This window comes from Tachyglossus aculeatus, chromosome 25 (assembly GCF_015852505.1).
Source record: "Tachyglossus aculeatus isolate mTacAcu1 chromosome 25, mTacAcu1.pri, whole genome shotgun sequence".
In the NCBI taxonomy this organism is placed as follows: domain Eukaryota; kingdom Metazoa; phylum Chordata; class Mammalia; order Monotremata; family Tachyglossidae; genus Tachyglossus; species Tachyglossus aculeatus.
In genome coordinates, this window is record NC_052090.1 from 11,233,795 (window position 1) to 11,252,991 (window position 19,197).

Genomic DNA, 19,197 nt, shown 5'->3' on the forward strand with positions numbered 1-19,197 from the left:
CTTTCTTCTCTCTGCCCTGGATCCTTCATCTTTAGGCCAAAGGAGTCCAGTGGCAGTTGGGTGTTTCTGTTTCTCTCTGAATGCTCCAGTGCCTCAGCTGAAAGATGGTATGCAATTAGATACGATACTATTATCTCCCCTTCCATGACAACAGTTAGATTTAAGGCCTCACATACTCAATCGGTGGTATTTATTGAACGGTTACTGTGTGCAGAATACTGTACTAAGTGCTTGAGAAAAGACAGTACAGAATACAGGAGAATATAGGCCGAAGAGAGCAAGGATTTTATTAAAATAGGTATAAGCTCTGCATGAGAAAAACAGTCACAGAAGTAGACTCTGTTTTAAAGAGCTTTTCTTTTTCTTTTAATCAAATAACCTACTCACTATGTGCTTGCACTTGGTGTTAACTATCATTATTATTATCATTACGTGTCAAGCACTGATCCAGGCGCAGGGGTAGCTACAGCTTAATCAGGTCGGACACAGTCCCTGTCCCACGTGGAGCTCACAGACTAAACAGGAGGGAGAACACGTATTGATTCCCCATTTTACAGATTAGGAAACTGAGAAATGAAGTGACTTGCCCAAGTTCACACAGCACAGAAATCGACAAATTTACCATCACACAGTGACTTGTCCAAGTTCACACAACACACAAATAGTCTAGCCGGGTTGAGGACATTGGTCCTCTGACTCCCAAGCCCGGGCTCTTTCCATTAGGCCACACAGCTCCTGATTTTCATCCCAAGGCCCAGTGCAGTGTACAACAAAGCATTATAGTCGTGAGAAGCAGCGTCTCGTAGTGGATAGAGCACGGGCCTGAGAGCCAGAAGATCATCTGGTCTAATCCTGGCCCCACCACTTGTCTGCTTTGTGACCTTGGGAAAGTCACTTCACTTCTCTGGGCCTCAGTTACTTTATCTGTAGAATGGGGATTGAGACTGTGAACCCCATGTGGGTCAGGGGCTGTGTCCAACTCTGCTTGTATCTACCCCAGCGCTTAGTACAGTACCCAGCACATAGTAAGTGCTTGACAAATACCATAATTATTTATTATTATTATCATTATTGTTATCAGAGAAACCGTGGTTGAGAATTTGTGTGACTTGTGCCCAAGTCCCGAGCGGAATTAGGAATAAAATTCGAAATCTGAGGATCGGTATTTGCAGAGTAATCTTGATGAATAGCGCTGTGCAAATGCTTACTTTTCTGCAGCTTCTGCTTCAGGAGCCCTTTTTTATTAATAATGATGGTATTTGTTAAGCGCTTACTGTGTGCAAAGCACTGTTCTAAGCACTGAGAGGAAACAAGATAATCAGGTTGTCCCACATGGGGCTCACAGTCTTAATCCCCGTTTTACAGAAGAGGTAACTGAGGCACAGAGAAGTTAAGTGACTTGCCCAAAGTCAAACAGCTGACAGTTGGCGGAGCCAGGATTTGAACCCGTGACCTCTGACTCCAAAGCCTGGGCTCTTTCTACTGAGTCATGCTGCTGCTTAATTGTGCTTGTTAAGTCCTTACTATGTGCCAGGCACTGAACTAAGCAATGGGGAGGATACAAGCTAATCAGGTTGGTCACTGTCCCTGTCCCAAATGAGGCTACTAGTCTTAATCCCCATTCTATAGATGAGGTAACTGAGGCACAGAGATGTTGAGTCACTTGCCCAAGGTCACACAACAAGTAGGTGGAGGCGCTGGGATTATAACCCAGGTCCTTCTGACACCCAAGTCCATGCCGTATCCACTAGGCCACACCGCTTCTCTGTTGGAGCATGTGCTTATCTCACATTCCCATGATCCGATACAGTTGGCTTCCAGACTGCTAGTTCCTCAGTTTCCCTCCACTATGAAAGTCTTCTATTAGTAATTGCAGTCCAGGTGACACTACAGTGAAGTTCCTGGCCAATAGAATCAAAGCACCTTATGAATAGACAGTAAATGGGATCAAGGCCCCTTGATGTAATGATTAAATTCACATGGTTACACTCGTGCTTGCTGCAAATAGCACAGAAAATGAATTTCCTATTGACATTCCAGATCCTATCTAGTGGTCACTCATGTAGCAGATGTATTTCTAGGAAATATATACTCTTATCGACTAAACACGTAGAGGTAAAAGTGCTCTTTTTAGGTGATGCTAGTGAGCAGAGAAAATTAAGTTCAGCTTATTTGAATTTGTTAAATTCAAGATCCATTTAATGGTTGAAATAAAGGAAGGAACATATATATGGAGAACAAAGCCTCACAGTGAACAGTGCTCTGCACACAGTAAACGCTCAATAAATATAATTGAACGAATTGAACACATGGTACATATATATATTCAGCCGAAGCAAACGCAAAATATGAAGCCAGAATTAAAACTGGACACGAGACACACACACGCACACACACACATATAGGTGTATCGTGTCCAGTTCTAATTTTGGTTTCACGTTTTGTGTGTGCTCAAGCTCAGTGCTTTCCAAAGATTTCATCCATCCTAAGAGGCAGCGTCATAAAACATCCAGTTAAGTGTAGTTGGCCCAGTAATTTTTTCAAGTGGAAGTCTCAGAAAACTTTGGACTCTTGTGTAACTTCTTCAAACACTGTCCACCATCCACTGAACTAGCAAATCCTCAGACACTAGGCAGAGTCCTGACTCCCTAAACAGGTGGTTTTTTAACTGTATTATTAGCTGATATTTAGGGCACACCCCTTCTTCCCCCGCCCTCCCCCACCAATGAGCTATCTCCTGCTCAGAAGATACCCATAAACAGGCCCCATCCTCTAGGAGTGTAATTTGTGAGGTATCATGTAAGGCACATCACCCGTATTTCAACAGAACTCACACAGGCGTTTATGCAGCATTCTGGAGAATGCATTTGGGCCTCTGATTCCTGATTCTCTTCTGCCTAGGTTCATTTTCCAGTTTTTTCCCCAATTTAATAGTCCCGAAAGGGATAGACTGTGCGATCAAATTCCCCCACCAATCTATTTGATGGGGAAAGTTTCATGTATTAGGATTTGAGGAGTTTCTTAAATAATGGAGAAGGCATGACTTGTGTTGTATTGTGTCTCCTTGAATTTGAATCGTCTGCTTGGGGAGGAAAGGAAAGAGAAGTGAGGAAGATCAAGTGAGGAGACTTGGCTTGGTTTGTTTTTTTTTTAATCATCCCCTTACCCACAGAAAACCGAAAGGGTAAGGTGTGTTACAGTGCACCAGCTCTGTAGTCTCAGGTCTCTCTGAAACACCTCAAATTGAAGCGACAGATGACGGATGACTTTAGTACCATGTCCCAGCATTGTTTTCTTATGGGACGTGGTCCTGTCTGTTTCTAAGGTTGCCCCAGCAGCTGGAGGTGTTGATTTCTCAACATTAGAGCACCCTTTCTGATATCAATCCCGGGTAAATTACATAAAGCAGAGGTAAAAAGGAGGCAGGCTGTTTTAAGCTTCAGTGTCCAGAGGCCCTTGAAGCTAGGAAGTGGTAGCCTAGGAGGAGGTGGTGTGCTCACATCTGCCAGTTGGTCCAATTCCTGGCTTCTTAGTGCTGTCCTCTGAGTAGGTAATGTAGTTACTGCTTCTAAAGCACCCCGTATTGAAGGTCATCCCGGAGTTAAATGCCTTTAAGGAGTTTACTTTCCCATTTATCCCCAGGTGTTAAGGAGGACGCGTGCTTCTTTGTTCCCCAGTGAACTCAGCTTTCTGGGTTTCTTGGGCCGATTCAACACAGAGGAAGGAAGAACCCATAATAGGTGTTTGGTGGTGAAGATCTACCTCATTTATGTAATCTAGCCAAATCAACCTCCAGCTTCAAGCAAGGTGGCCGGCTCTTTACGGGATTTACACTGTGTATCTGTCCTTGTCGAGAGGGGAGAGTCGGGTGTTAATTGTCGCAGCTTTCCCCTTAACGGGCCAGAAAAGGACCCTCTACATTTTGCGCGATGGACGGTTCGAAAGACTCATCCTCCTTTCCTCCTTCTTTCAGATTCAGCTTTCTAAAGTCGGGCCACCTTTTATTATCAAGAGCCAGCCAGTCCCCAAGCCGGAGTCGAGGGCGTCCTCCAGCGCGGCCATGAGCGGAGGGAGGAACACCGGGGCCAGAACCCTCGCTGACATCAAGGCGAGAGCTCAACAAGCAAGAGCTCAGAGAGAAGCCGCCGCCGCCGCTGCCGTGGCTGCTGCCGCCAGCATAGTCTCTGGCACCATGGGGAGCCCAGGGGAAAGTGGCAAGACAAGGACTCTAGCACACATCAAAGAGCAGACCAAGGCCAAGCTCTTTGCGAAGCATCAAGCCAGAGCCCACTTAATCCAGGCCAGTAAAGAAGCCAAGTTGCCCCAGCTCAGCACCAAGGAGGGACCCCCGGCTTTAGAAGTCTCAGCATCTCCTGACACGAAGATCGAGGGTTCAACCGGTGTCATCATCATCAATCCGAACTGCAGGTCTCCTAGCAACAAGCCTGCTCCCACTCTATTGCAGCAGTCACTGGCTACCACGAAACTCCAGGAAAGCGCAACCGACCTCTCTCTGCAGAGTCCCGACGAGAATATACCTACGTCACATTTGTCTGAGAAAATCCTTGCATCTACCTCTTCGGAAAATAGCAGTGTGCCCCTGCTTTTTAATAAAACTTCTGTCCCCATGTCTGTCTGCAGCACTGCTCTGTCGGGAGCGATTAAAGAACTTCCCTTTGCAAGTGCCATTGATAAATCCTCTGTTTTAATGTCTGTCGACGGCGCCAACACTACGGTTTCTGCCTGTAGCCTGAGTATGCTAAAATCCATCCAGGGCACGGACCCCGCGGGCCGAGCCGTCGGACCAAAATGTATCGATAACACTACCGTTCCGGCCTCGGTAGAGGGCACGGTCTTATCCGGCTCCATCGACGATCCGAGGTTGCCGATATCGAGCAGCAGTGCTAATAACTTCATCTCCAGCCAATACACCACTGTGCCAACTCACCTCCCCGCTAGCTCAGTCTTAATTCCCCCAGTGGGAGCCAACCACAGGTTTTCTTCAGATAAGCTAGTCCCACCTGGCTGTGAGGAGCCAGCGACCGTGTCCCTGAGCGCCGCTGGGAGAGCAGCTTTGAGCTGCGGCAATGCGACCGTAGTCCCGGACCCCTTGGCCACCCGCTCCTCCCTCGCGATGTTTCCAGGAAACGTGTCGACGGTGGGCCCTTACGACAGCCCGGCGAACTTGAGCACCGAAGGTCTGGATAAGAGTTCCGGGCTTCGAGGCAGGACAGACCTCCTCGGCAAACCTCAGGGGCCCGGGGGCTACCCGCCGGTGGCCGCAAACAGATCCATCCCCTGCAAAGTCATCGTCGACCACAGCACGACGCTGGGCTCGGGGCTGCCCCTGGCAGTTGGCATCGAGAGCGCGGAGGCTGGCGTGGACCCTCAGAGCAGGCCCGGGAGGACGGACGCTGCCTTGTCGAGCGCGGCCTGCCCTCAAGTGTCTGTCATCAGCAGGCCGGAGCCAGCGGCCAGGGAAGGCGCGGAGCCCGGCTCGGGCTTCGTCCCCGCCGCCGTCAAGCCGGACGGCCAGACCCTGCAGGCCGCCTGCCCCAACCTCCGAGAATCAGCCCTCGCTCCTCCGGATCAGTTGGGCGAGGGGGCCGTCCCCTCGAGCCGTGGCTTCGCGGAGCCGCCGCGCTGTCCAGCTTCCTTCAAGGGCGAGGCGGACGTTGCTTGCGGCAGCCAGTACCCCACGGGTCACCGCATCTGCTGGAGCGACGAGGAGGCGCGGATCCCGGTGGCGCCCGGGGCCGGCCACCTGAGTGTGCCGCAGCATAAGGAGTTCTCGGAGCCCAGCTGCCTGAAAGCGCTCCAAGCCGAGCATCCGGGTTACCCCCGTGGGGTGGAGCTCCACCCTCGGAATCTGGCCCCTGGCCTGACCCTGCCCGTAAAATCGGAAAGCTACGAAGCCAACAAGTGCTTCCGTATGGACACGGGCGACTTCCCCGGGGCCGAGACGGCCCTCCCGGGCCCGGAGGTGGCCCCGGGGCCCCAGACGACCCACACGTCCAAGACCCCGGCCCCCAGCTCCTTGGAGGAGACGCTGTCGCTGGCTCCGGAAACCCTGAACAGGGTCGCGGGGGCCGGGAGCTCTAGCTGCCGCCTGTCCTCCGTCGAGGCCAACAACCCTCTGGTGACTCAGTTGCTGCAAGGCAACCTGCCCTTGGAGAAGGTGCTGCCTCAGCCCCGCTCGGGCGCCAAACTGGAAATCAACCGGCTGCCCTTGCCGCCGCCCCCGCCCATGGGGTGCAAGGTGGGGCCGGACAGGAACGCGCTCGATCTGCCTTCCGGCTCCCCCAATCCAGATGGCAAAGGCTACCTGCCGGGGACCCTCCTGCCCCTGCAGATCCGGAAGCGAGAGAGTCACCCCAAGAAGAGGATGGCCAGGACCGTCGGGGAGCCGCACCTTCAGGTCAAGTGTGAGCCCGGGAAGCTGCTGATGGACGTGGACCTTCAGGGGGCTCCCTGCGTCGGCGGCTCCGGCCTGAATCCCCTGGCCCACGGGCAGCCCTTCAAGCAGGAGTGGCTGGGCAGGCAGGCCCTTCAGAGCCGAGCGGCCCCCGGCCCCGAGGTCAAGCAGCAGAAGAGGCCCCTCCCCTCATGCGGCTTCCAGCAGAACCTGTTTCCGGCGGACAAGAACAGCGGTTTCCACCCGGAGGCCGGGACCCCGCACAGGCTGCCTCAGTTCTACCAAATCCCCGTGACCGCCCGGAGCCCCATGCCTCCCGGGGCACTCTTGCAAGCGACTTCCAAGGGCCCGCCCGGCTGCACCGCCTTTGCCTACGGCAGACACCTAGAACAGAAAGGCTTGGGGGAGGTCAGCGTATCGACAACGGCTCACCAGCTGCGGCTGGCTAGCGTCCTGTCGCCCAACATTCAGATGAAGGAAGGCGACGACCCGCCCGGGGCGCCCCACGTGCTGCAGAATAAGCCTCTGCATCCTCCCCCTCCGCCGCTGCCTCCTCCCCCTCCGCCGCCGCCGCCGCCTCCTCCTCTACCTCTACCGCCGCCTCATCCCAATTCGGAAGTCCCGTCCGAACCGAAACCGTCCCCGGTTACCATGGAAACCACTAAAAGACTCAGTTGGCCTCCACCCGCCGGCATATGTAGCAATATCAAATCGGAACCCCTTTCGTTTGAGGAAGGTCTTAGCAGCAGCTGTGAACTGGGCATGAAGCAAGTTTCCTACGACCAGAATGAAGTGAAAGAACAGTTGAAAGCGTTCGCGTTAAAAAATGCCGACTTCTCTTCCTATTTACTCTCTGAGCCACAGAAGCCTTTTACCCAGCTAGCTGCTCAGAAAATCCAGGTGGTGCAGCAGCAGCAGCAGCAGCAGCAGCAACTGTGTGGGAATTATCCGACGATACACTTTGGTAGCACAAACTTCAAGAGGGCAGCTTCTGCCATCGAGAAATCCATCGGAATGCTGGGAAGCGGCTCCGGCGGCGGCGCCGCGAGCCTGTCTGGTCAGAACGCTCAGATTCCGGTTCAGAACTTTGCCGACGGCAGCAACGCGGACGAACTGGAACTGAAATGCTCTTGCAGGCTGAAAGCCATGATTGTGTGCAAAGGCTGTGGGGCCTTCTGCCACGATGACTGCATAGGCCCCTCAAAACTGTGTGTAGCTTGCCTGGTTGTCCGATAGGAGCCGAATCAACGATGCAGTATCCCTTTTCAGCATGGAAGAGCCAAACAAAAACCCTTCCGTAACCGTAGTGCTTTTCATCCGTATCCGTCTAATTTATTTTATTTTATTTTGGTGACTGTCCTTTTTTTTTTTTTCATTTGCCTCTTACTGTTCAGTTACTTTTTCTTGCCCAACATTCCTTGGAAAGGAAAGGACGTAACCCACCGGGATGGCTTGAGGGCACTTTTGTCTGCTTTCTGGCCTTGATAAAAAAAAATAGATTATTTAAAAGCCTCATTCCCCGCTTTGACAGCAATCTGCCCCGCTTTGACGGCAGTCTGCCTATGCGTAGCAGCGCACCACCTGTGTGTTTTTCGGTCTAGGTGAGACTTGCTCTTGAGATGAAGTAGCCAAAGGGACAGAGTCATTTGATTTCGAGAAACGGCAAATGGTGAATTTAAGGAGGGAATGACAAAAGCAATTTACAGCTGTTTGCTACAAATGGGCCATTCCACCGGCTAAACTGGCTTGTGCTTTCGCTAATTATTTGCTTCGACCTGGCTTTACCATCCTTGAGTGGCTTATATTCAGTCACACAAAGTAAAGGGAATCCGATGTCTAGGTGTGATTTGTGAGTTGTTTGTTCATTCCTCTAAAGGAAGCATTAGGGAGGTAAGATTTTAATGAAGCCAGCTGTTTTTATGCACTTCCCCCTCCCTCCTTCCCTCCTCCCCTTCTACTCCCACCCCACCCGTCGCCTCGGCCCCTGCCAACCCCCTGCCCTGCAAAGCCTGTTGCTTGTGAATGAGGTGGAATAGCTGTGCCTGCTCTGGAATTTGCATAGCTCTACCAGAGTGGCGAAGGTAAGTTACCACCCTAAATACTTAACGGCGACAGAACCATTGTAGACTTCTGACAAAGTGGTTCTGGCCCCGTGGCCCCCAAGTCGACTTAGAATAGTTATTGATGATCCCACTGAAAGGTGTGGCTGATGGACAGCTTTAAAAATGTGTCTTATGGTGATTTACCCTCTGTATAACTATTTGATGCTGAATTTTTAAGTCCATTTAAAAATGCTCTTGGTAATGCATGCTCTTTTATTCTCCCCCTTTTTTTTTTTCGTTTGTTTTGCTTTTGTTTTTGTTCTCAAAGTAATTCAGGACCTGCCAGGTATCTGGGAGAGTGGGAGTGCTTTTTAAAAAGGGATACTGCATCTTTTAAATCATCTTACCTGTTTATCCAGTACTGTATATGCGTTGAGGATTCTAGCTGCATTCCAGACACATTGGCCACTGTGTCATCAGTGGAAAACAGTTGTAATTTGGGGGGCCCAGTTTATGGAAACAAGCACATGAGGTGTGTGCAAGAGATGGGAAGAAAAGAAGACCTATCCAGTTACTCCAGATGAAAGAGCACAACATTTGGAGTGCCAGTCACCCACATTCTTCTGATTTGGGGCTAAGGCCACCGCAGTAATTCCCCAAAATCTGGTAGGAACGGTCATTTAGAGGTAGGTAAGGACCACCGTATAGTCTACCAAGGGGCCTTCTGAACCAGTGTAAACTCCACACCATTCCCTTAGCCACTGTCTTAACTGTGACTGGGAATGAGTGGAAATTACATTCCTGCGCTAAAAATTGGTGATGAAACAAAGTTCTGCGGTGGAAGTTTTTCCATTCTGTTGTCATGTTACCATTTTTTTTTTTTTTTTGGTCATCCAGCCATTTTTTAAGCAACAGTTGCCTATACAAAGAGCTCCCGTCTCTTACAAAAGGCCTCCTCTGTGGAAGTGTGGGAGCAGCCAACTCCTAATGGCAACTATGCTTGAGCACCAGCTTGTATATTTGAAGGGATCTTTTTATTTTGGTGTCCTGTTTAGTTTCTCCACATTTACCTGGTAAATTTAACAAAGTCATATCAGGCTAGTGTGTCTTATCTCAATCCTTCCCAATCCCCCCACCCCATTCCCTCAGGAGATGAAAATAACCCACTGATTTCCCAGTTTCAGACTCAATGACCACACTGTGTGGGTGTCAGTTTCTGTTTGCACCAGCAGCTTGAAAAATATTGTAGCAGCGACTGGCACAGGGTTGAAAGAAATTCCAGCCCATGAAACATTTGCACTTGGCATGCAAGGTATGAATGTGGTTAACGTGAGACCCAATTCATTATCAGATCAGTCACTTTCATATCAACCTGGCAAGCTGTTTACTAGGGGTGAGGGTACGTGTCCGCTAACATTTGAACCTGGAGGTGGTTTTTCGTGCGACTGAGCAGAGATAGTCCATTGATAGTTTCACGGGGGCGTTGACGGTCGTGTCTTAGCCCCAGTTGGCATTTTCCTGTTCAAAGTCAGTTCTGGTTTGCCATTGCCTGTTCTGGTTTCGCCCTCATTTTGGTTTCCAATGTTTATGCAGCCGGTGTTTCCGCAAAAAGATATCCCCACGCCGGCGGTTAAAGAGAAGCAGTGTGACTGTGCCAGCCTCAGCGGGCATCCATTTAATTTATATGCAAAAGCTAGCTGGTGCACTTTGGGCTCGTGTGTCTCCGGTAGCCCCTTTGCCCAGGCCAGTGCCTAAGTAAGCTTCTTGTGGGCAGGGGTTGCGTCTACCAACTCTGTTGTTCTCTCCCAAGCAATGAGTATGATGCTCTGCCCACAGTAAGTGCTCAAGAAAACCACTGATTGATAGGTGTGCAGACGTTACCTTTGGGTGTGTTGGTTGTGCTGCCTCTGTTGTGTGCCGTGTCAGATACCGTTGACCTGAATATCTCCCCCATGGGAATTATTTGCACGTTTACATTTTTTTTTTTTTCCTGGAGAGCCTCAAACTTATTTCCCTAAGTAGCACTTTTGGAGCAGGGGAGGGGAAGAAAGCTCTGCTACCCCTGACCTCTATTTTGATGGTGGGTGGAAGACAGGCTAATGAAGGTGTTACCGGGTAGAATTTGTTTTCAAAATGAAACTAGTTTTCTTTCCCGTCATGGAAATTACATAAAGGTCTGCAGTGAGAGCTCCCTATTTGTTTAGGGTTTACCTGCTGAGGTGTCTAGTACCTGCAGAAGTGAATGAGCTTGAAAGAAACGAGCCCCAAGGTCGAACAATTAAGCAAAATATCCCCGTGTGCTCTCCAGCGTCTCGGAATGAGAGAGGGTGTCGTGTGTGGTCGGGGCGAGCTGTGGAATGTTCTGTTGTTTTCAGGGCCATGGAATTTCTTGCTCAGTTCAAAAGAAAAATGAAAAATTTGGTGCATATGGTGCTTTATAATGCAGTCAGGAGTAGGATTACTTTATGCTGCAGCCCAATTCCCCTTATACAAACACACGCACAATTTCAGAAAAGTTATTGTACCCTCTGGTTTAACAGTTCCTTGAAGGTGAGGTGAAGAACAGGGTATAATCGTTCAAGTTTCGAGATCAGAAATGCCATCGCCTCCCTGGATTTGGGCCCGGGACCATCGTGGCTGCCCAATGGGGTTGACCTTGAAGGGCCAAACATTCGGAGACATGGAGGGGCAGTGATGCCCCTAGTCCTCTAGGTTTCCAAGGAATACCATGGAGAATTAGAGACAGTGCTTGGCCAGCTAATGTGGGCCTAAAATGTTTCTGAATCTCACAGTCCTGTAGTCTTCAGTCCCCACGCTTCATCATTGTCAAACCGAGAAAAAGCATTTTTTTAGTCTAATTTAAAGGAGCTGCTTTTTTTATAGCACATACTATTTCGCTTTGTACTATATTTGATAGTTACAGAATAATTTAGTCTGTAGAATAACTTTGTTGTATTTGTACTGTTCATGAATGTTACAAAGAAAGTGCTTTACTTGGTTGCCATAATTCTCTTGTACTGCTGTAAAATATTTCGTTTTCTGCTTCACAGAAACCTAATCTGATTCATATTTTCAGTACAGGGTTTTGTGTGTGGGGGTGTGTGTGAGCGCGCACGTGTGTGTGAATGTATGTGTGGGTATGTTTGGGGGTTTTTTTTCGTCAGTATTCTGAATGTTTACATCTGTTTGACATTAGCCATTCAATGCCTTTTTTAGGGCAGTATTACTCCTTCGATGTAACAGCAAAATGTGAAATCAACCCAGACTGAACATGCATGGTAAATCCAGATTCAGGGTGGAAGTCCTAAACCTGCATGTCTATTTTTCATCAGCATAGAGAAAAGTAAAATCCTCCTTCAGTCCTCTACCAAAGAAAATATTATTCCCACAGGAAAAACTCAGAAAAGGTTCACAAAATCCTCAGAAGGGGGAGCAGTTGATTTTTAAAGGGACTGCTACAATTTAATACTGTGTTATGCTTGCTTTGTTACCTGACTAAATGTGACCAAGTGCAACAAGCATTTTAACAATTTTTTTAGACAGTGTTTTGTTTAGAATTCAGGGATCATGCATTCTTTAATGGTGCTGTTTGTTTATTTGTTTTTTCTACAAAAAGAAAACATGTGTTGCCTCCAAAAGTGACTGCTCACAGGACCATAAATGAAATGAACTGTTTGTCTCTCCACCTTTCTCTGTTTTCCCCTCCCTGAAGTAACAATTTGGGCTTCAATATTCGAATATTCTGAAGAAAATAAAGAAACTGAGTATAAATAATTGTCAGGGTTTTTCTTTTCTCTTGGTTTGGTTTGTACAGGGTGTTGAGGTACCTGTCGTAGCTTGGGATATTGCACTGAAAATTTGGAATCAGTCAAGGAGAAAAATAGGTGGGGGGAGTAATGTATGTTCCAAACTTGCTAAGTGTCTATTGTAGGACGGATATGGATCCAGTTGAATATAGCGATTGACACGATGAAAAGAGTAGGAAAGCCAATGAAAAGAGAAGTTACCGCTACTACTATGAAATCATTCACCTGTCCAGTCCGCACTCTGTTTCCCTCCAGAAATGGACACCGTTTTATTTTCACAAATTTCGTGTTAGGGTTTCTGCCAGACTGATTAGCAACTGAATCTAAAGCTGTACAGGATTTAAAAAGCGCAGATTGTCACTGTTACCAATATGTTCGGCATTCAACGTGCACTTTATAGAAAATACTCTTTTCAAGGTCTCCTGTTGTATAAAGCATTTTTAACGGGGCATTTGCCATGACTGTGGAGAAATTTAAAATGGACATTAATGTAGGATGAGGAAATGTTTCCAGAAGATTTATTTGCTGATTTTCTGTGACAAACCATCCTTTGGTCAACCAGGAGTAAGTGGTTTTCCGAGCCACCAGGTGGCGAAAAAGAATGTTTTTCCATGTTTTTCCATTTGAAACTAGCATTTGGACACAGCATTAAGGCGTTCGCGAATATAGACAGACTTTTCATTTTACTTCGTGCCGGTCAGGTATCCGAATGTAATATATTTCTCAGTCCTTTCATAACTTCTGCCTTGTACCTAGATTTTTCATTTCCATTGTACTCAATTTTTTTTCCCTCTTCTAGGTGTTCATTTTCTAAATTGTCATTTTATTACTACTGTAGCTTCGATTCTTTGCACGGTGCTTTGGTAGTTTAAAGGATAGCTAAGGCCCGGGAACCCCCTTAAGCAGATTCAAGGCATCTGACTGAAGAGCAGTGAAATGGGGTCAAAGACACCATGGGGGAATAGGGAATAGGGGAAAAACTGTGAAGCGTACAAGGGTATAATCCGGTATAAATTGTCATTAATTAGTTATAAACTATGGTCACTAGAATTTTGAAAACACTTTCTGAGGGCTTAAATCCTGTCTCATTTATATTCATGATTTTAATCAGGACATGTGGTCATAACCCCATTTTACATGTTGGTCCAGGTGAGGAGTGTGACTTGTTCAAAGGTCACCTAGTCTGTGAGTGTCCAGAAATAGTCAACTCATGACTTCAATTCTAACTTCATTGCTCTTTTGACTATTTAGCATCATGCTCCTTTCCACAGCATTATGATTATAGAATTCACTTGATCGCTTGGAAAAGTTGCCCCTCAAACGTCAAAGTACTTCAGTTATCGTGGGCCACTTGGGAAGATGGCTAGCCTTGAATAATTGAAATCCTACAGGTAACTCGGCCATCCCTTCTCACCTCTTTCCCCTGCAAACCTTTTATTTCAACTAGAGTTTCTCATGAGTAGCAAAATGTTTTGGCGTTTTGCCACTTTTCCAGACTGTGACTTCCCAGTCAACTCGAGTGGCTTTTATTTGCACAGCACCATTCTTAAAAAAAAATCCCAAATCCCAAAGATCCAAGGGGGCAGGGGGTGTAGCCTGGGAGGTGGGATGAGCATATTAGGGTAGTCAGGGAGGCTTCTTCTCTGGATGCCTTTCTTTGGGAAGGTTGTGTCGCACCCTCTTCACCCTGGACAACTAGAGCTGCTTGGGTAAAATTCCTGGCCTGGATAACACCTAAACCAGAAGATTGAGAGAAGGCCAAAGCTCACTCTTGTGGTCCTCCCCTAGTACTTAAGCTTCAAGACCCCAAAGGCAGTGGTTTCTTGCCTAAAAAGGGGTCCATATTTGTAATCCCTACAGCCTTCTGGCTTTTAGTATAATTGGTATGGAATCTTTGAGGAAAGAGAAGGGTGGAGGGAAGTGGCTTTGATGTTTTCTCTTGGGAAAGATGAATCATAACATATGTCAGATGAAAGAAAGAGGGTGTTTGCATGAAGCCAAGTCCTCTAGGTCTTCCATGACTGTCCCTTAATTTGCAGTTAGGTGCATTGCCAAGAGTGTTTGCCGAACTGCAAATTGCAGAGAACAGAAAGGGGGAAATGACCAATTATATGCTCTTGGCATCGTCTTTAGAATGGGCATGTCTTCTAAAGGTCCCTAGCCGGAGTTTGAGGAGTGAATTTGCTAGCCCTGAAAGCTGTTGATACTGTTCCCCCATCACCAATCATGTAAACCAGAGTTGTGAAGGAAATTCCATCTCTGCTTCTACACAATCACATTTGAGGATGTCACAGCAGGGCACAGGATCTGGGATTGGTTACTACACTTTTTTAGTCTTCCCAGAAACTCATCCTAGCCAAAAAGCTAAAAACGTCTTTGAAAGCCTCAGCATCAATCATGATGATGACAATGCTGTGAAAGAGAAGCATGATAATGATCATAAACCATTTGGTAGATTCACAGTAGGTCAGTGGAAGACTGAGTTCATATACCAGCCTCCACCCAGATGCCATTTTAAAAGCAACCAAAGATTTTTGGCCATAGTACGGAGCTGGCCAGTGAATTCTGCTACTTAGGTCACTCATTATCCAGCAATCCTTGGAGAGTGAGAAAAGTGGGAAATCAAGTTAAGAAGGCCAGTAGGCCCTTTGCGAGACGGGCGGAGAAAACAAGATTTAGGAAAAATATGTCAACGTACAAGGAATCTCTCTGCTAGCATGACAGTCTGCCTGAATGGGTGGGAAATGTGTGGAGGATGGATGGCAGCAGTCCTGGTGAGCTGAGAATAGGGGACAAGAACCAAGAACAGAAGTAATTTAAAGGAGCAGCAAAACAAATCTTCAAGCGACACCCCCCAGCTGTGGACTCTTGGGAGATTTCCTCGCAGACGGACCAGCCTGACATGTGGCAAGCGAGAATCGGGAGACTCTTAGAAAGGTCAGGACACTAAGAGTCTAAATTGAAAGCATCTTCAATATGGCAAAGGAGGCCACCTGAGCCCGGTGTAGAAGCAAATTGAGCAGGATCTGGCCAAACCTTCAAGAATGGATAAAATCTCAGTCTCTATCCTCATACCAAAGGTTCCTCATTCCTTGATCATTCTTCTCTGTAACTTCTGTAGCGCTGTTTTGTCTTTGCTGAGGCATCAGGCCAGCGGGGTGTTATAAGTTGTCAAGATTATGCTTTTTTCTTTTCTGTCCCCTTCCTGGTGATGCTAAATGTTTCTGCCACACCCCAGACCTTATTAATAATAATGATGGTATTTATTAAGCACTTACTATGTGCCTGTTCTAAGCACTTCTCTTTACTTACTTCAGTTGTATGTTTCCAAACTCCTAATGAAGTACTCTGCACACAGCAGATAGTGCATTTTCGGTTGGCGATGGACTGATAATTTAGAGAACTGATAATTTAGAAGAATGCTCAACAGTGATTCAGATCTTTCTCGAATAGTGATTGTTAGACCTGAACCCTGAACCCATCACTGGGCAGTTGTCATTTGGTTTATTTTTCCCTGGAAGCATTGCCCTCCACCTTGCTCACTTTGAAGCCCGTCTGCCATTTGGGGACCTAGACCAGGTTCAAATTCCTGCTCTACCACTCATCTGATGATGTGACCTTGGGCATGTCATTTCACTTTTTGGTGCCTCATTTTGCACTTTTTAAAATGGGGGTTAAATACCATTTTTCTCTCCCTCTTAGACTGTGACCGCTGTGTGGGACAAGTACTGTGTCTAATCTTAATCTTATTGTAGCCTATCTACCCCAGTGCTTTACACAGTTCTTGGCAATCAGTCGGTGGTATTTCTTGAGTGCTTACTGTGTGCAGAGTGCTGTGCTAAGTACTTATAATAATAATGATGATGATGGTATTTGTTAAGGGCTTATTACATGTCAAACACTATTCTAAGCACTGGGGTAAGTACAAGCTAATAAGGTTATTATTACCTTATTATTATTATTCTTATGTGTCAAACACTATTCTAAGCACTGGGGTAAGTCCAAGCTAATAAGGTTGGACACAGTCCCTGTCCCACATGGGGCTCACAGTTTGTCACAGTTTAGGGCTCACCATTTTACAGATGAGGTAACTGAGGCACAGAGAAGTTAAGCGATTTGCCCAAGGTCACACAGCAGACCAGCTCTAGAGCCAGGATGAGAACCCAGGTCCATCTGACTGCTTTATTGACTAGGCCATGTTGCTTCCCAAGCATTTGGGAGAGTAGTAGTAGTAATAATAATGGTGGTATTTGTTAAGCTCCCCTCTCAGGGTCACACCTGGAGAGTTTCCAGTACTCCACCAGTCTCGACTACGGGAGGGAGAGTCAAGCAGAGGCGTATCCATTCCATTTCTAGCTTGGACAGTGGCTAGTAAGTGGAAGGCAATCTGCTACAAGTCAAAACTCACCCGTGTTGGGCAGCAGCGGTGCGGGAGGGAGACAAGGATGGAGACTCAAGTTTACTGTGTGGAAGGAGGCAATGGTAAATCACTTTCAGATTTTTACAAAGAAAACTCTATGGATACACTACCGGCACGATTGCGGTTGGAAGCAGGGCGTTCTGGGAGACGTATCCATGGTGTCGCTATGGATCGGAGACGACTCGATAGCATAAGAAAATTTGTTAAGCATTTACTATGTCCCAGGCACTATATTAAGCACTGAAGTGGGCACAAGCAAAAGATTGGATACAATCCCTGTCTCACGTGGGGCTCACAGACTCAATCCCCATTATGCGGATGAAGTAACTGAAGCACAGAGAAGTGAAGTGACTTGCCCAGGGTCACACAGCAGACAAGTGGTAGAGTCAGGATTAGAACCCATGATCTTCCAACTCCCAGGCCCATTCTCTATCCATTAAGCCATGCTGCTTCAGAGTATAGTACTATAGAGGTGGTAGACGTGATTCTTGCTTTCCAGTAGCTTACAACCTTGTAAATACTTAAATACAATTATTATTAGTAGTAGTAGTAGTAGTACGAGTATTACTTAGCGCTATGAGGCCCTCTTGGAATTTACCTTTATCTTCATGATATTTCACCCACCCAAAAGAGCTTAGTGTCATTAGCAAACTTGGGGATTTCACTGCACACTCCTTCTAGATCAGTTTGTAGAGATGTTAAACAAAACTAGTCTTAATATTGATCCCTGGGGTTGGGGCGGGGGGGCTACTCCTTTATACTTCTCCAAACTGAAAAGTAGGTGTTTATCCCTGAGCTCTAAGCTGTTTTCCTATAAAATAGAACATTCCCTCCCATCACGCACATACTCAGTTGTTTTTTTTTTTAAAACCTCAGTGCAGTTCCTGTACCTGGCAAGGACACCGAGAACACCAAGCATCCCTGCCAGCTCATATCCAGGTAAGTCATTCTATTTATTTTTAATAATAATAATGATGGTATTTGTTAAGGGCTTACTATGTGTGAAGCACTGTTCTAAGCGCTGGGGGGGATACAAGGTGATCAGGTTGTTCCACGTGGGGCTCACAGTCTTAATCCCCATTTTACAGATGAGGTAGCTGAGGCATAGAGAGGTTAAGTGACCTGTCCAAGGTCACACAGCTGAGAAGTGGCAGAGCTGGGATTCGAACCCATGACCTCCGACTCCCAAGCCCATGCCCTTTCCACTGCGTCACACTCCATTCACCCCTCCCTCTTCTAAACGAGGATTCCCCCATCCTTGTGTCTGTGGGGACCAACTTTCCAGGCTTTCCACCTCCCCACCATTCAGGGATGGTCTTCTCCACGTCCTCGTCTCCTCAGGCCCCCAAAGCCTTGCAGTAGTCTCTATCCCAGGCCAGTACCTGCCACGCTGCAGTTTTGGGGAACCCGGGTAGTTGTGGCTGGAGGTGTAACAGAGCAAAAGGGGCTGTTTGGGATATAAAAAAAAAAAAGGAGGTGGGAAAGAGGGACCGTTTGGGAATTTCAAGATGGAGGACTAATGGGGTGGAGCTTGGGTGGATGGAACCACTGTTTTGTTGTCTGTCTCCCCCTTCTAGACTGTGAGCCCGTTGTTGGGTAGGGACCGTCTCTATATGTTACCGACTTGTACTTCCCAAGCGTACTAAGGTACAGTGCTCTGCACGCAGTAAGCACTCAATAAATACAATTGAATGAATAAACGACTGAATAAATACGATTGAATGAATAAAAATTTAAAGAAATGGAGTGGGAAAGGGCAAATGGGAACAAGGGGGTACAGAGAGGTAAAAGGAGGTAGATAGAGGACAATCAGGATGGGCACAGTCCCTGTCCCACATGGGGCTCACGATCTAAATTATTTTACAGCCCGCTTAGTGCTCCAGGAACAAATCCAGATGTTTTAGAAGCCAATAAAAGTGTCTCGTTCTCGCGCCCAGGTGCCCACCTAGTGGGTTCTGTCTGTCAGTGGATTGTATTTATTGAACACTTACTGTGTACAGAGCACTGTACTAAGCGCTTGGGAGAGTACAGTATAACACTATAACAGACACAGTCACTGCCCACGAGTTTATAGTCTACAGGATTAGCTTGATGATGATGATGGTATTTGTTAAGCACTTACTATCTGTCAAGCACTGTTTTAAGCGCTGGGGCAGATACAAGGTAATTAGGTTGTCCCAGGTGGGGCTCAGTCTTAATCCCCATTTTACAGATGAGGTAACCAAGGCACAGAGAAGTTAAGTGACTTGCCCAAAGTCACATAGCTGATAAGTGGCAGAGCTGGGATTAGAACCCACAACCTCTGACTCCCAAGCCCGGGCTCTTTCCACTGAGCCACACTGCTTGCCTTGAGTACTCAGCATTGGGAACAAAGACTTTTCCCTGGAATATATTAATACTTAATCCTGTTTATCACTAATGAAGCCCTTCCCATTCATCGGGCCAATAATGTGGATGTTGCCGTCCTTGTTCTCCCATCTGTTGATTGGAAGTGTTTTACTCCTCCTCCCTTTC

The 19,197-nt window shown here is 47.2% G+C and overlaps 1 protein-coding gene and 1 non-coding gene across 2 annotated transcripts in view; both read left to right on the forward strand.

The window, feature by feature from the left end:
• Positions 1-12,216, forward strand: part of ASXL3 (ASXL transcriptional regulator 3) — a 130,901-nt gene extending 118,685 nt beyond the window's left edge. The window contains exon 13 of the mRNA XM_038766520.1: positions 3,974-12,216. Within this exon, the coding sequence (XP_038622448.1) occupies positions 3,974-7,651 (3,678 nt within the window). The 3' untranslated portion in view covers positions 7,652-12,216. The remainder of the gene's footprint in view (positions 1-3,973) is intronic.
• Positions 12,217-16,523: 4,307 nt separating this feature from the next.
• Positions 16,524-16,661, forward strand: LOC119945612. The gene has a single exon (XR_005456273.1). It is a non-coding gene; the product is annotated as a small nucleolar RNA SNORA7 (small nucleolar RNA).
• Positions 16,662-19,197: the final 2,536 nt, after the last annotated feature.